This window comes from Thunnus maccoyii, chromosome 10 (genome assembly GCF_910596095.1).
Source record: "Thunnus maccoyii chromosome 10, fThuMac1.1, whole genome shotgun sequence".
NCBI classification, from domain to species: domain Eukaryota; kingdom Metazoa; phylum Chordata; class Actinopteri; order Scombriformes; family Scombridae; genus Thunnus; species Thunnus maccoyii.
This window is the reverse complement of record NC_056542.1, coordinates 6,039,171-6,056,379: the sequence shown is the minus strand read 5'-3', so window position 1 is coordinate 6,056,379 and position 17,209 is coordinate 6,039,171. Positions and strand designations below refer to the sequence as shown.

Genomic DNA, 17,209 nt, shown 5'->3' with positions numbered 1-17,209 from the left:
AATTTAAACAGAGAAAGAAAGAAAGAAAGAAAGAAAGAAAGAAAGAAAGAAAGAAAGAAAGAAAGAAAGAGAGAGAGAAAGGTGTTGCTCACCGAAAATCAGACCAAAGGCAGAGGTCCAGTTTATAGTTCAGGTCCGACATAGACAGGGGAGATATAAGTGTCCTCTGGGATCACAGACTGCAGACAGTCAACGACTGAAAACAGTTTGACACCAAATGTTAAATATCATGATAAAGTTTGTTTTAACTGTCCAAATGATCTTTGGTCCGCTAGAATTAAAGCTAAAGCTACAATTCCTACAATAGTCTCCCTTGAACAGTTTTACCTGTCTGTCTACCCGAGCCATTGTCACCTTCATCTACTGTACAGACAGTCGAGTTGCACCAAAAAAAGAGAAGAAAAAGAAAATGATTAATCTTCACATTTATTATCAGACAAGTTTTATTTCAGATTATATAGGTGTTCATGATAATGTGCCTAAATATGTACCAAATACATTGAGAGGGACTATCCAAAGATTCTGTTTGTGCACTCCAGTCCAGCAGGTGGCAGTGAGGCTCGTTTTGCTCACTTTATTTCACGCCTGTAGCTTTAAACAGCACACAGCAGGCTGTAGTAGTAAATACATCCTGTTGTCTGGTCATTGAGACCATTTGGACCCGAGTGAGACGCAGCTGACATGAAACTGAGGGTAAAACTAACACATTTATTCTAAGAATTATTTCATATTTGAGACACTTTTATTGTTTAAAATATTAACGCTGAGTTTTAACGGCTTAATTTAAGTGACATGGTAGCATCCTCTGAATGTGTGTGTGAGAAAGAAACAGGCAGTAATAAAGCGTGTATAGCAACATGGATCAGCTGTGAGTGAGTTCAGTGACACCCTGTAAAATAGTGACCACCAGCAACAATCCTGACACGGTCCGTCTGTCTGTCTGTCTGTCTTCGCTCCAGCACTGACTGGAGATGAAACAGGAGTACCAGGATCTTGTTCTGCAGGCGTGTGGTGCTTCATCCCTGCGTGTCGGTGTTAAGATCCAGACACTGTGGAGCGGTTATGGGGAGATACTCAGGCTGCACCTGGAGGGCTGCGACCGGCCCTCTGTGGTCGTCAAACATGTCAAGTTTCCGGAAGAGGCCGAGCATCCCGGCGGCTGGAACACAGATCGATCCCACAGACGAAAAGTAAGATCCTATCAGGTGGAGACGCACTGGTACAAGAACTATTCCACCAATCGGAGCTGTCGGATCCCAGCCTGTCTGGCTGCCAGTTCCCATGGAGACGAGATGCTGATTGTGCTGGAAGACCTGGATTTGGCCGGTTATGACCAGAGAAGGTAGCTTCATAGAAGAGTTTGTGTAAATACTGTAATGGGTAATGTGGGGATTTGGAAAGTCTCTGTCCTCAAATTTGAATTTAGATTAAAAAAAAAGTCATTTACAGTTTAATTAGTACAAAAAAACAAGAGATAGCTATATGCAGATGTAGATTTAAGCATCCTCAAAATAAATCTGAGGGTCTGTCGCAGTATTTGTGAATAGTCAAGTGCCTACATGTGAAATGTATTTCCAGTTGTTGCCAGTTAATAGTGCAAGCATGCTGAGGTTTATCAGAGCACGCTAGGATGGAGCAGGTTGATCGAGTGAATACAGGGTCAACTGAGCTCAGATGATTTGTTGGTTTTATTTTCATCTTCACATAAAGAGCAGAGCAGTAGGATCCATCATACAGAATAATAGTTTATTATAGTTGAGTTACACACAAAAGCTCACTGTACATAAGAGACACAACATGATATTATCTTAAATAGTTTATATCTTATGACATTTTTAAGTACAGAATGAATTACTGATAAAACTACATGATAATTAATATTTATGTTGACAATGTCAGATATGGGACAGTTGTTATCAATCTCATCAAGAAGGATACATACAACATTTGAACCTCATAAACTTCAACTTCTTCTTGTGTGTTGATTATTGTCGGTCATAAAACCAGCCTGTAAAGTTATTACCACTAACAACAGGAATAGTGATGCACAGCAACTCTCAACGTCAAGACTTTTTTTTTTTTTTTAAAGCTTTATTAACAAACTAAAATACAAAAACTCAGACATCACAGGTTGAACACTAAAAAATAAAAAAACAAATACATGAATAAATAAATACAGTACAGGGGAACTACTTAGCATTTTTCTTCAAAAAAGATCCAATAAGTAAATAAAATGCTACTTCAGAGACTTTATGTGACACTTTTTCCATGTGTTTCAAACATGCTTGACCTTTTTTAGTGATAATTTCAATAAATAAATTAATTTCAACGTATCTTTGTTATGAGATAATTAAAATATAAAAACCTTGACAGTTGTGTAGATTTGGATTTATGTTTGTGAAAGTTGCAAACTAACTAAATTAATCATATCTTTTGGGAGGGAGGACTTACAGTCAAAGTAGACAACGTCTATATTTCTTATCTGTATACTGTAACCTATATACTACTATGATGAGTATAAGAACAAGAACTGTTTTGTGCTGGATAAATAAAGTTATTTGTTTTTATTTGTAGGACTAGCGTGAAGGACAGAGAGATAAGGGCTTGTCTCAGTTGGCTCGCCCACTTCCATGCTCTCTTCCTGGGTGTGGCACCAGAGGGTCTGTGGCCTGTCGGTACCTACTGGCACCTGGAGACCCGGCCGGACGAGCTGGAGGCCATGGATGACGCCAAGCTCAAAGCAGCAGCTAGTGACATTGACAAGATACTCAACGAATGCCACTTTAAGACCATCGTTCACGGAGACGCCAAGTTAGCCAACTTCTGTTTTACCCAGAACGGACAGGATGTCGCAGCTGTAGACTTTCAGTATGTTGGCGGGGGCTGTGGGATGAAAGATGTTGTGTATTTTTTAGGAAGCTGCATGGAAGAGAGGGAGTGTGAAAAAAAGGTACCGGGCCTGTTGGACTATTATTTCTCAGAGCTGAAGATATCTCTGGAAAAAGATGTGGACTTTGCTGCCCTTGAGAACGAGTGGAGGGAGATGTTCGCCTTCGCCTGGACGGACTTCCATCGTTTTCTGCTGGGATGGATGCCTGGACACTGGAAGATCAACCGCTACAGTAAACAGTTGACCAAGGAGGTTCTGCACAAACTGGAGCTTTAATCAGAACCAAAAACTCTAATTCTAACAACCAGAGTGCCGAGTGTGTGACTGGAAGGTGACCAGTTCATAAATCATAGATGGGAAAATGAAAAATATTCATTTCTGGAGGAATAAAAGTTTTTGAAAAGTGCTTAGGTTGTTTTTCTTCTATACTGCAGCTCTTTGGACTGGCAAAAACTTGATAGACTGCCCTGAACAGGGATCAAACTCACAACCTTGGGATTTAAAAGGGTATCTTCTCAAACCACTAGACTACTACTACCACTTAAATGCAAAAGATAATTTTTCAGGAGAAACTGGTTCACCTCTTTAACATGGCTGCTATGACTTGTACTGTATGTCTAACAGTGTGTTTCTAAACAACTTCATTTTAAGATAGGATGAGACAAGGTGGCAAGTAGGGAGTTTGTGTGTTTGTGCATGCAGTGTGTTAGTAGATTATTTTATAGTCTACATTAGGAAGAAGAACAAAGTGTGTGTGTGTGTGTTTTTAGCAATCACACAATAAAGAGTGAGTTACCCTGTGTTGTTTCCTCTTTGATTCAACCCATTTCATTTAGCATTTTTAACACTGGCCTGACACTGTTATGGATAGTTTCAATATAAATAAAACGTTCAATACACGTGTGTAATAGTGTGATGTTTTTATATTATTTAAGGTTTTTATACCAAACATAATGTAAATTTCTGGAAATTATAAGGTTGAGTATAATTACATTGAATAATTTTAGAGATATATGTGCACACATACTAATCATAGGTTAAAATATTGTTAAATTTGGCTGAATTATAAATGCCAGCGGTGCTAGTAAATGAAGATTATTACTATTACTATTAGTAACCCATTCGATTTTGCGACCTACAATGTTGGAAGAAGTACGTTCACTTAAGCAAAAGTAGCCTATCAATACCACAATGTAAAGATACTTCATTACAAGTAAAAATCCTACATTTAAAATCATACTTAATTAAAAGAAGGTATAGAAGTATTACCATAGAAGTATTAGTATTCACTTAAAGTACTATTATTCAATATATCAGATACTTTTACTTAAGTAAAGGATCTCAGTACTTCTTCCAACACTGCAGGTCACAGAATCCGATGGGTCACCAAATACGGCGTAACACCTGTTACACTAGATACGGTGTAACAGGTGTTACACCGGCTGTTATTGCTGAGGTGAGTCAATGGATCTGGCTCACTATAAAGAGCCGGCATATGTTCTCATCACTGTGATGTATCTCCATTGATATACATCCATGTGTGGCTCCCATAGTGGCTCCCTGGCTGCTGCTGCTTTCTTTTCTCTCTCTCTCTCTCTGATCAGCTGTTGTGAAGACGGTGGTGACGTCGTTTCCGCTCTCACACCCGACATTACAACAACAAGGCAGAAGAACCGAGCTGGGACGAAGAGGCGACGACACTAGAAGAGTAAAAAGGTACAAAAACCTCCCCGAAGCTATAATGTGGTTTCTAGTTCACACAGGTAGACTGTTTAACGCGCTGTCTGCCAGTTTAACCGAGTTTTTAGCAGGCAACCGCGAAGCTAACGTTAGCCAACAAGCTAACTGGCTTTATGACAAGGGTCAAAATATAAGCTACCCGGAGTGACCTGCCTCATTTGGCAGTTTGTGTAAACAAGGATTTCACTGGTTAACAACGTGATTAGCTTGGTTTTCTATGCAGCCCCATGACTGACATAGCCTTGCTGAGCCTTTTCTCGCCTCCGGATGGTTTACAGTTACTTGTTTTTGACAGTTTACTGGAAAGATGACGTAACAATGAAGGCGTCAGGAAGTGTAAACTCAAACTGAAGACCACCGACTTATTCCAGGCAGCGGTTAGTTTCTGTTTTTGAAGGGACTGGTTCACAGTTTTTCCAAATCTGTCTCAAAACAACAGTCAGGTGCCCGCATGAACATTCAAACAGGTTTTTCTTGCTGTAATCATTCCTCCTGATCATATTATAGCATAATTCTCTGTGCCAAAGAGCTCCATTGTTGACCAAAAATCATTAAAAACGCATCAGTGAGCCATACTTCTGCAACAGGTGACATGACGTATTCCTTCATTCAGCTAAACACACATTGTAGTTTATAGTGAGCCCAGAACTCACCACACTGGCAGCTGAAAATAGTCCCCAATAAACATATTATTTACACAAATTCAAATTCACATAGCGTAGACTTAACTTTTTGAGTAACTTATGCAAAAACAAGGTCAAAACCTAGCACACGGCTGAACTACGGTTCCAAATGCAAATGCAATTGTAAGAACAATACTTTCCACTCATACCATAGGATGAAAAAGAACTTATTTTAATTCTAATTATAACTATTCAAACGATCTGTTAACCTCCTCTGCTCTTTCATCTGTTTGGCTCTGCAGATGTCTTTAAGTGTGCGCCCTCCCTCATGCCTCTATGCACCTTTTTTTCCCGGTCGAGAATTATGGAAGCTGCAGTGGAAATTGTAAATAAAGGTTTTGACAGCATTTTGGGTGCAAATTCAGCAGGCTTATCTCCGCCTGGTTACTGCAGTTACAGTCAAAACAAGCACACCTGCAGAGCAGCCGCCCCACGCTAAACTAATATAAAAGCCACATGACTTGTGTTTTAAAGCTGCTATTCATCGTTTATGATGTGAAAATGTCAGAGAAATAAAAAGTTTGCATCCTGGTATTAGTTCTGTTATAAAAATTTAAGGTCTTCAGTAAGAACCAATGGGCTTGGAGCTGACTGCCACAGACAATATAGGAAAGTAGGACAATATTGAGAGGCGGACTGACACACTGTTGGTTCTGGGGTGCGTTCCAATACTCATACTACCATACTATTTACCGTATGAGCAAGAGGGTCAAATTTCAAGGTGCAAAGACGAAGCAGTGTGTCCCAGGTGTGTGCATACTGCGTTCAACAGTACGTACTTTGTGAGGGCAGCTGCAGTACGTACAAGAAAAAAAGGTTTGCAATTCGGAACGCAGCACTAGTTTTTCCATGAGACTTGTTGACACTAATAAAAATACTTTCCTTAGTCTTTGTCAAATCAGAAATGGCTTTAGTGTACAAAACTGATGTATTAAGGGTTGGAGCACAACACCAGCCAAAATACAAACACTGATCATTTATAACAGGTACTCTCACAGCATAGGTAATGGTGAAGTGATTTGTTGTTCGGTCTTGGAGGTTTATTACCACTAAGCCTCAGAACTGTACAGATTATTAACAGGATACAACATATACTAAATGCCGTGATTGCTTACTTACTGTTGGTTTCAGTTCATGTTGGTGAACAAATGCACTGAAAACAACTTTCTCTGGTGTCTGCTATCTGACCGGCTCAGATTTTCTTTGTTGAAGTTCCTGTAATCGTGATGAATTTACTAGTCTGAAGTTATAAATTCAGCCTCAGTTACCACTTCCCCTAACTAAAACTAGTACAGTCTAATAAAACAACCCTGCATCTCCGGCTATAATGAGTTTTAGAGAGGTGTTGATTTAACTTCATGGTGGCTTTAATCAGTGATGCTGTTGGATTGAATTACACTATACAGAGTAGTGTTTATTAGTCTTTCCCCATTGATACAAATGGACAAAATATTACCACCAGATATGTTAACATGTGATTATTATAGCTTCTACATTATATGGAAAACCTCACTTCCTTCCTTGCAAAAGAAACTCAAACTCTTCCTCTTACTTTCACCAGAAACCCAAGAACTGTCACCACAGAAGAATTTCCATCGAGTTGGAAACCAGCAACTTCCTCCGATAAATGAAACACATGTTGTAGAGGGGGAACCACATCCTCTCACCAGCAGCATCACAGCAGCAGCAGCACGGACAGTTTTAGGTGTTTTCCTGAGTCCAGAATGGAGAGGATTTGAGGGAGACTCCTCAGGTGAGTCCTGAGTCGTGACACTAAGCTCTCCTGAGCTCAGGTTCTTCAGAGCCCACCCCTGGTAGTAATATGAGCCATGGACTCTGGGGCAGTTGATAGTCCTGTAACCCTGGTCATTAAGGCCCCTAATCAGAAGTATGAAGACCAGACCATTAACTGCTTCCTCAACTGGACCGTGGAGAAGCTGAAGAGTCACATCTCCAACGTGTACCCCAGCAAGCCGGTAAGTAGATCTCACTTTTAATGGTCTGTTACCTTCTGTTGTGTGACTGCTTTGTGTGTCGTTGAGGTAAAAAGTGTTAAAAAAGCTCTAATCTGGGATGCTGGACTCATGGATCAGGAGTCATTCCTAAAAGATTATGATGATTGTTACAAAAGACAAATATTTATTCATAGCTTAATTAATGATTGTCTATAATATTAAATCAAATATTTCTCAAATGAATCCACATATTCATCATTTTTTTGAAAGTAAGAATATCAACAGTTACAACCAACTTTGACAAACAATGACACTCCAGTTAAAATCTATCTGTTAAGCAATAAACCCTCGTCCACTGTAAAAAGTTTCACCCTTCTGTCATCAGCTTTAATTAATGTCAGTTACAACATATTTCTATTGTAATTATAGCAAAAGAAGTATCGAAACTTCTCACAGGATTCCTGCAGAATAACCCACATATGCATACGTTCAAACAGTCATCTGACTTACACGCTGCCGCTGTCTTGTGTTTGTTACTCACACCTCAGCTGAAACATGATCCCTTCTGCCAGTTAGTATTTAACAAAAGAACTGCTGCATTTCTTACAGTAGGTCAAATGATCTTCATTTAACTTGGGAACACTTTGTTACTTCATCTCATATGTCAACTTTTTGATCACTTTGCATTTCAGAAGTTCCTCAAAATGAAAAACAAAAAAAAACAATCAGAGATTTTCAGTATTCTCCCTTTTTACGCTTATTAAATTGTGACTTAAGTTGCGAGTCAGAGTTGACTTTCTGAGTGATGTCGATGAACCGGTTGACTGAAAACCACCTCCTCTTCCAGTTTATCTGTGTTAGTTTGACATGATAAAAAAAAAAAAACAGGCCACAGATAAAAAACCACAGAGCAATGCTGTGTAACCATAGCAACAATCAAAACCTGCTAAAATGAGGGTGCTTTTTTTTCCTCTTTGAGATGTTTGTAGACTGAAATTTCACCTTCACCATTCGGGAGTAAACTTAATGCACAAAAATATAATTTTAAAGAAAAGCAAATGTAAATAAGACATTTATTTTTGCACAGTTATGGAAAATGAGGTCAGTTTCTGTTATTTTTATGATTTTGTTGTCAGTCTTTCATCATTGTGTCTCTGATAAATACGACATGAAGGGCCTCCTCTGTGTATGCTTTTAGTAAACTGTAAAATGTAATCCAGCCTGGCAGTCTAATCTAATCCAAAGGTGCCTAATGGCTTTACACACATTAAGGATTTGACATCTCGAGCTATCATATTACACCAAACAATAACATGTTTCTACCCTTCTCACTGCTGCAAACAGAAACATAAGCTAGAAAATATTTGTTTATTTGAGAGGCTGATGTTTCTGCTCTGCGTCAGTGTGCAGGATTACAGTCAGCTGGTCCTGACAGTGTTTACTGAAAACATACGGTATTTGTAGATCTCTCGGCCTCGGAGACAGCAGGTCCGTTTTGTTTAGCTGTCCTGGAACTTTTGATCATAATCTTTATCAGGAAGTGGAGTCTGCCCCTCACAATATAATTGTAAAGTTTCCATTTTTTTTCTTCTGAGCACATGTATAAGAGGAGTTTTAGTCAAGGTAAGCTTAAAAGTTGAGGTTAAAAGTTCATTCCTGACCTTGGAAACACTTGAAACATTTATGTTTGGGGTTAATTTTTGCTCCGAGGCCTTTTGCATGTATCACTTCCATCCAGTGTTGCGGTTTATGTCTGAGGAAGAGCTGCAGGATTTCAGTTCATATTTGAAATGTTACACATAAAGACAGTATTTTTTATTGGATATTATCTATGAAACAAAGACACTCTTATCTAGTGACACTGTAAAGACTGTTAGAGTAGGTGGGTGAGACCTAGATGTCTCTACGCTGGTAATAACTTTGTCTCACCATATATTTGTGTTTGTGTCGTAGCTGTCCAAAGACCAGCGGCTGGTGTACTCAGGAAGGCTCCTTCAAGACCACCTGCAGCTCAGAGATGTGCTTAGAAAGGTAAAGACTGACTGAGGGGCTGTTTGTTATATGTGTGTGTGTGTGTGTTTGTGTGTGTGTGTGCAGTATTTCACATGGATAGAATTTGGTTTGGCAGCCCACCCAGATGGATTTGTCCCCATCCAAAAAAGCTTTTTAAATGTTTGTATTCAGTTTTTTATACAGTTAGTTTGTGAATTGATGACTGTTTTGCAGTCAGTTCCTGATGCTCAGTGCTGTTTGCAGCTCCCCTTTCTGTATCAACTACCTGTGGAAAGTTGCATGTATGAATGATGTTGTCTGTTCATTAATTCATCTGGAGTTTCCCCATAATTTGATAACACCAGGATGATAAAATTCAGCTGCTACATGTTCCTTTTAGATTTATTTCAGCTGTTTATGCTCCAGTTATCATTCATTTAGCTTAAAAACTTAAAGACTCTTCACTCAAACAACTAGAATATATTGTGCACTCAATTTATCACTTAATGTTCAAATAGCTCTGAGTTAAACTTTGTGCTGGATGCATTCAGCAAACATTAATCATTAACTAAGTTATCAGCATATAATGGATCTAATGGCACGTTTTAATTAAGGAGCCTTGTTCTTCCTTATTGTCGTGTCAGGCACATCCAAGTGCTTAAAAATATTGTTGCAGTTGTGTAACATTTGTCAGAAAAGATCAGAACTTATTACATATAACTTAACTTTACAGAAGAAGTCAGTTAGAGGTTAAATACATTTTACTATATAGTAAATTAAATCCTCACACAATGAGCAATCAGACAAGTATGTTGTCAGTATGTTGTACATGTTTTAATAAAATAGGAGTTATCAAGACACAACAGTAAGTTATCAGATGCTCATGAGCTTGTAGTTAAATAGAAGTCAACTGAACAAATATTAGATTAGTGTGGTCAAATAACCACACATACATCAAACAACTCAAGTCTGATTGTATAATTTAAACAGCTCATAAAGACATTTAAAGACGTCTGCAGCCAGAACCGGACTGTGACAAGGATCGGTCCAGCAGGTAGCTGGTCGTCTGTCGTCCTCTGTTCACAATTTTTTAAAAGCTCAATTGTGTTTGAGCACACATAGTTTGTGTGTGTGTGTGTGTGTGTGTGTGTGTGTGTGTGTTTGCTGTGGGGGGAACTGAAACAGGCTGCCTGGGAAACAATAGCTGATCTGATGTGTTTTTCGAACACAGGGTGAGTATTGTGTGTCAGGGTTCTGGCCATTTCCACGCTAATCCCCTCTCTCTCTCTCTCTCTCTTATTCTCTCTCTCTCTCTCTCTCTCTCTCTCTATTTCTTTCTCTCTCTCTCTCTGTTTCTTGCTTTGTCTCTCTCTCTCCTCTGTTACTGTCTTTTCTTCCTCCTCCTCCTCTTCTTTCTCTCTCTTCCTCCCACATCGCCGTCTCGTGTCCTGCCCCCTCGTCGAACCCGCAGCAGGATGAATACCACATGATGCATCTAGTGTGTACCTCTCACAGTCCCCCAGGCTCGCCCATGCCCCGGAGCCCTTCCATGGCCAACTCTGCTGCTTCTGACTCCAGCGTGAGTAGACCCGACACACTGATCTCATGACCCGCTCCTATAGGCCTCACACAGTCTGTGTGTAACAGCTCACAAACAGCTGCGAACACACACACACACCGAAAACGGCAAATTGTTAGGCTTAGTGGAACATTTATGAGAACCGGTGAACCGCGATGACTTCTAACTGTTTTAGTTCATCTAAACCACAAAGATGAGTAAAAACAAAAGTCAGGTTATGTGCTTGATATGGTTTGTTTTTATTGTGGTTTAGCATGTAGAGCATCACACACATTCAGTTTTACGCCCACAAGGATGACCTGTGATTAAAAAGTTGTGACACCGCTCGACATTTTGGACATTGAAATGAAAGTTAAATGATATGTTTGGCAATTTTCTATATTTTTCTTATTGTCAACAAATCTCATGTGCAGAGCCAAACCAACGATGAATTGATCTACTTACAAGTATTGTCTGCAGACCTCCGCTGTTGTCCAGAAACTATTAAAAACACGTCCTCCTCCCTCCCGTCTCTGTATGTTTATGAAGTGGAGTCATACAGTTTGAAACATTTTCAACACCAAATCCACGTTTGTTCGCATGCACTCATATATCTCCGGTGGTTTTGTATGTATTCAGTCTGAGCACACTTATAGGAAACACTCTGTTTCTCCGCGTATTGATTATTTAGAAACGCAGCGATGCAATGTACTCAGCTCAACTTCTGATCGGTGTTCACGTCTCGTCACAGAGTTCAGACAGTGCGGGCTCGACGTCCCCTGGCACCACACCAAATCAGGACAGTCAGCCAGCTTCCTCCTCCTCTTCTGTCCCAGGAAGTTATGATGGGTTGAGATATCGCGGTGGTTTCCCCCAGTACAACCCACAGAACCCCCCCGGAGTCCCTCAGTGGTAAGACAATGTCTGGTTTAGTGTCTTTCCTCATAATGGAGCAAAGGTGATTCCTTAAATTCCCAGGATTGTTGTTTTTTTCTCTAAGCCTAAACACAAGGCCCAGGTTATAATTTAGATAATGTTAGTATTTTGTCACTGTAAATATGATGTGATTTGACTATAAAAAACATTTTTAATTTATAGTTTTGTCAATATAGTGACAATATATTTTCAATAAGTCTTTTGCACAGACCAACTTCAATTTGTTACACAGACAGACAGACACTTGATCCTGAGTTAGATTCATGTGTCACTGCAGCATCACACAGAAGAAATCACAAAGGCTGAGAGTCAGTAGTAAAATAAATACAGAACTCAATGATGTGAGATGTACAAAGGTTAACAACTATATTATCATGCAAATACTCTTAAGTATATGGATAAAAATATACATTTTGTAAGTCAGAAACAGACTGCATACATCAGAAAATAATTAAAAATGATCTAAAACCCAAAGATATTCAACTGACGATCACATATGACAGAGATAAGCATTAAATCATCACATTTGAGAAGTTTAAAATAGCACGTTTTTAGAATTGCTGCCTTAAAAAAATGATAAAATGATTAATCGATTATTAGAATAGTTGCCAGTTAATTTTCTGATCAAGTAATCGTCGCAGCTCTACAACAGTCCTGCAATGATTCTGACCTTTTAAGAAGCTGATCATGTTTTTATTGAGACTGTGAGAAAGTTGCTGATTCAACACTGTGGTCGTTCTGGAGACGTTTGTGTTGCTTTAGACTGAAAGCAGAACCGTGAAATAAGTTTTGAGGTTTATGATCATCACATCACATCACAAGCAACAAGTCAAAGCAGCCAGATTTTAAAATAAATATTTCAAAGAGAAATACAGATTTTTTTTTTTTCCAATACTGATAATCAAGAGTGGAAATAATAAAACAGCCAGACAGAATATGTTTTTGTCACCAATCTGTTTTATATTGTTGTAAATGTGACTTTTCTTCCACAGGCCAGATGGAGCCCAGGTCCCTCTACAAGGCGGCCTCCCTGCCAACATGCCCCCCCACCCCATGTACATGCCCATGCAGATGCTGTGGTGGCAGCAGATGTATGCACGCCACTACTACATGCAATAGTAAGTAAAAGAAATGTGTCTGTAGACGGTCAAGGCTGCTTATTTTCAGTAAAAATCACTTGCTTAAGTGGTCGAAATGAAAACCTACAACCATCGATCTTCCTTTTCTTCAACATCCTCCTCTCAGTCAAGCAGCAGTCGCCGCCTCTCAGCCTCCCAGCGCCTCCCCTCCATCCGCCCCCTCTCCCTCGCCCCACCAGCCCGCCCAGCCCAACGAAGCAGTACAACCCCCGTTGGGGCCCAACCCGGCCCCCAACCCCTTACCAGAGAACCAGCCGGCCAACCCCAACATCCAGATGAACGCGCAGGGCGGGGCGGTGATGAACGAGGACGAGCTGAACCGCGATTGGCTGGACTGGCTGTACACGGTGTCTCGTGCCGGCGTCCTGCTCAGTATCGTCTACTTCTACTCTTCTTTTAGCCGCTTTGTCATGGTTGTTGGCGCCATGCTGCTCGTCTACCTGTGAGTCAGAGCTGCACGACACTGGAAAACACATAGTTTACAGACATATTAAGTATAATGTTTTCAGTTTGTCTCACCTTTACTTGAAGTTACATCCAGTCACATTTTATGTTTTGTATAAAATGCCCAAAATTTGTTGGTTTCATGATAGTAAACTGATTGTCTTTATGTTTTGACTGTTGCTCGGACAAAACAAGACATTGTAAGACGTCACCTTTGACTCTGAAAATGTCAGTTATAATTTCCCATTATTTTCTGACATTTTAAAGACAAAACTGTTCATCGATAATCTTTTTTTTGTTTGTTTTTTCAGGCACCAGGCTGGTTGGTTTCCCTTCAGGCCGGAGCAGCAGAACTTCAGAGGAGGAGAAAGGCCCGGGGCTCCTCAGGAAGAAGCGGAGCGGCACCAGGATATACAGGAAATGGTGAGTTGGGGACTTTTAATGTTGACAAATGGCCAGAAAAACAAAAGGTCTGCATAGAGACTTAAATCAGCTGCAACACATCAGATACATGCTGCATGGAACTTTAAAATAAGCTCCTAATTTGAACACATCGGCCTGTCTTGTTGTAATGAAGCATTATTAATTAGTGTCACTTATACTTGAGTAGAGGAATATTTCTTCCTTCACTGTTTCTGTGACTCTCTAACCACGCCTGTCTCTGCCCATCTGTGTCTCAGGAACGTTTGATGGACGAGGGGATGGACGATGATGACAGCGGTGAGGAAGGAGGAGGAGGAGGAGGAGGAGGAGGAGGAGGAGGAGGCCCAGAGGACCAGGCCCAGGCTGCTGCCGCTCCTGCTGCTGCTGCTCTCCCCGAGCCGAACTTCCTTACCACCGCGTGGTCCTTCATCAGCACCTTCTTCACCTCGCTTATCCCGGAGGGACGGCCCCACCCGGCTAACTAGGCAGACCCCCTACCTCTCAAATACCCCTCCTCCTCCTCCTCCTCCTCTTCCTCCTCCTGCCAGCAGGTACAACTCTACAGAAGTATCACAATTCCCACCTTCGTCTTAGCTGCCCCGAATACCCAGAAAACCACCTTCAGATACCCCCATACAGTCAAATACCCATTAACCACAGACCGCCCAGTTCAAACCTCCTACAAGCTGCCAACAAACGGACCTTTGAGCAGATGCAGTTTGTCTCTCTGATGCAGGGTTAGGAGAATAAATGGACATTTAGAAAAGAAATATCATTCTGTGTTAATGGAGTAAATGCTTCAGCAGTGAATTTAAAAAAAAAAAAAAAATTCTTTCATCGGTTGCGAATTCATTGAGACGTGACGAAGAGACTCTGGAGGGAGCTGTCTTCCATTTTAAGCAGTGATAAAGTCATTTTTTTTGGAGACTTTTCAAATGAGGGATGTGACCCAGATCACAACAAAAAAAAAGAAAGAAAAAAAAAATCAGGAATCTCCCTGAAATGAGAGGGAGATGTGTGTCCTTAACAAACCATGAAAACCACATCTCTGGTGACATTTTCATGTATGCACATGATGTGCATAAAGACGTTGCAGATACAGAAGCACATTGTTTTCCCACTTTGTGTATTTGAACATTATCTATTTACAAATGTAAGTATATGCATCTATAATTCCTGAATATATTGCTTTTTTTGAATAAAAATCTTGCTGCGGTTTGTCTGTTGTGTTTCACTTTGTCATTTATTCTGTAGCTCTGCTGACCTGCAGGTGGCAGCATTTATACACAAATGTTAAAGTGGCTGATTGAACTTCATGTACAGGAGTTTGATTAGTTGTTTTCATCTTTGCACTCTGATAGTTTTCATAAATGCCACACTAGTTGTAATATTTTCTTATTTCTTGTCCCATTTTATTGTTTTAATATTGTTTCCAACACTCAGCCAATGATATTGTGACATTCTGATCGCTTGAAATGCCTCATAACATAAAATTATAATAACAGCAACAGTCTTTATGTTTTTGAATGTTACAAAATACCTCACTTAAGGCAACAAAATAACAATAATAACAGCAAATAGTAAAACACAAACACAAGTAAATAAAAGTCAAGATAAAACATTTCAATCCTCTGGACCTTTTTTTCACTGCTAGCAGAGGTCCAAAAGCTTCCAGAAATAGCAAATATGTTGTAATTAAAGGAAAATGTGTGTGTGTGAAACTATGCACTATACATTATATCAACAGCTGTGTATGCAGTCATGATAACATGACCTCCAAGAAACCAAAACCTTGACCTATTTTCTCAGATTTCACATGGATGCATTATAAGATAACAGGCTCCTGGGCACAGGGGCAAAAAATCACTTGTGCTTGTCTTTTCATGTATTTTCAGTGACATTTTGCAGGTGAACCATAATTGTAAAGTTCTGTTGGTTGAAAACTGTAGCTGAAATTTCAGTGTTTAGTTTATGCTGTAAATGAGAAGCAGTTTGACTCCTGTTGAAAGCTTCCTGCCAGTGACAGATACATAAAATACTGCAGGACATTATACAATGTATTATAGGAAACCTGTGATGCTGTCAATCATATTCTAATAGCTTTACTAATGTTTAGTGTAACTCAAGTATGCACTTTGCATGTAGGAAAAATAAACAAAATAAAACAAACTGAAAAATAAAAATGTGATCAGAACATCCCTCCTCTTGATTCAGACCTGAGACTTTTCAACAAAGCATGTTAATAACATTCACTTTAGAGCAACAGTGTAGAAACACAAATGCTATGTATGCAAACCTGTCATAACCTCTTCCTGCCTCCTTTCAGGCCACATACAGCTCCAACAGCTTTCATCATGAAAGTAAGGCTGCCTGTATGTAGCCTGAAAGGTGAAACCCAGGGCAGAAAAGTCTGCAGAGCACTCATCGCACCTCTCACTGCTGCTTTTCTTTTCTCATTGCACTGAAAGTAATAAAAGAAGGCAACTCAGACGAGTGTATCAACATTTTTATCAACTCAGATCTTATCTGGACTATGGCGGCTGGATAGTCAGAGGACACGGCTTAGAGAGATTTTAGTAAGAAAATCAACTTGAAACCAGAAAAGTGAGGTTGAAATGTCACCCCCAACTGCAGTGGAAATCACCCTTTTGCTTCAGAGTCTCTGGCTTTGGGGCCCCCTGACCCTTTGGGCCCCTGTTGGCCCGTTCAGTAATCCATCTATGAGCACAAAGTGGTATTTTTCTACATCACACCCATTTTTCATTTTCAGCAATCTAAGAGGCCTTTTGGATGAGAGGAGAAATGTATAAAAGAATATAAAACAAGTCCAGTTTCTCTTGACTCAGCCCTTCTGGATGTGCACTTTGGAGGTCCAGTTATGTTAATGGGAGGGAAGGGCGGCTCAGCTGTAGACTGGGGGATGGGAGAAAGTGTTTCATTGAGTTCATCAACTGTGAACTGTAGGTGATCGGTATCTTCAGGGTGCAGTGAATCAAAGTAAAACTCACACGTTTTGGTAGTATGACTGCGTTGTGCAGACTTTATGAACCAGCGATAACATCACGTTGTCCTTGAGTTCCTAAAGGAGCCTCAATGAAAGCTTGAGTTTAGTCTCCGTTGGACGTTAAAACATGCCCAGACTCTGACACTATCCTCACAGATAGAGAGGTGAGCAGGGAAGCAGCTCAGACAGCGATGCACTTCAGAGAGTCCTCCAAAACCCCCTAATCTAATGACCATGGATTTTTGTGTAGTTGGTCGTAGAAGGCCCAATTAATTATGCATGACAGCGGCTTGACGGCCATTTGATTTCGTTACGTGTGCCCCCTCCGAGCCACCCATCCAATCAGGTTAGGGTCCCCCTCCCCTCCTTTTCCCCGCAGCTCCGAGCCGAGGGTTGGACTCCCCTTATCGGACGGAGAGATTTCTTTAAGAGGGTGTTTGGGGCC

At 40.3% G+C, this 17,209-nt stretch overlaps 2 protein-coding genes across 3 annotated transcripts; both read left to right on the top strand.

Moving 5' to 3' along the window:
- The first annotated feature begins 233 nt into the window (after positions 1-233).
- pkdc (protein kinase-like domain containing) lies at positions 234-3,690 on the top strand. The gene is made up of 3 exons (XM_042424656.1): positions 234-693; positions 960-1,342; positions 2,575-3,690. Exons 2-3 carry the CDS (start codon positions 972-974, stop codon positions 3,164-3,166), a joined length of 963 nt encoding a protein of 320 aa, XP_042280590.1. The 5' UTR covers positions 234-693; positions 960-971; the 3' UTR covers positions 3,167-3,690.
- A 673-nt stretch (positions 3,691-4,363) lies between these two features.
- herpud2 (HERPUD family member 2) lies at positions 4,364-14,982 on the top strand. Of its 2 annotated transcripts, none has more exons than XM_042422643.1 (9): positions 4,364-4,606; positions 6,875-7,289; positions 9,222-9,299; positions 10,735-10,839; positions 11,570-11,730; positions 12,747-12,872; positions 13,000-13,335; positions 13,649-13,760; positions 14,018-14,982. In XM_042422643.1, the coding sequence occupies exons 2-9, from the start codon at positions 7,143-7,145 to the stop codon at positions 14,243-14,245; spliced, it is 1,293 nt and encodes a 430-aa protein (XP_042278577.1). In that variant the 5' UTR covers positions 4,364-4,606; positions 6,875-7,142; the 3' UTR covers positions 14,246-14,982. The 2 variants fall into 2 exon arrangements, with proteins under 2 accessions (XP_042278577.1, XP_042278576.1); XM_042422642.1 differs by having other exon boundaries at positions 4,369-4,606; positions 10,732-10,839.
- The last annotated feature ends 2,227 nt before the right edge of the window (positions 14,983-17,209 follow it).

What these genes read in the sequence shown, in the direction of transcription:
- pkdc (XM_042424656.1), top strand. Translation starts at nt 972, where the DNA reads ATGAAACAGGAGTACCAGGATCTTGTTCTGCAGGCGTGTGGTGCTTCA. An exon ending in GCCGGTTATGACCAGAGAAG is followed by an intron (nt 1,343 to 2,574) that starts GTAGCTTCATAG and finishes TTTTATTTGTAG; the next exon opens with GACTAGCGTGAAGGACAGAG.
- herpud2 (XM_042422642.1), top strand. Translation starts at nt 7,143, where the DNA reads ATGGACTCTGGGGCAGTTGATAGTCCTGTAACCCTGGTCATTAAGGCC. An exon ending in TCAGAGATGTGCTTAGAAAG is followed by an intron (nt 9,300 to 10,731) that starts GTAAAGACTGAC and finishes TCGAACCCGCAG; the next exon opens with CAGGATGAATACCACATGAT. An exon ending in CTGCTGCTTCTGACTCCAGC is followed by an intron (nt 10,840 to 11,569) that starts GTGAGTAGACCC and finishes GTCTCGTCACAG; the next exon opens with AGTTCAGACAGTGCGGGCTC.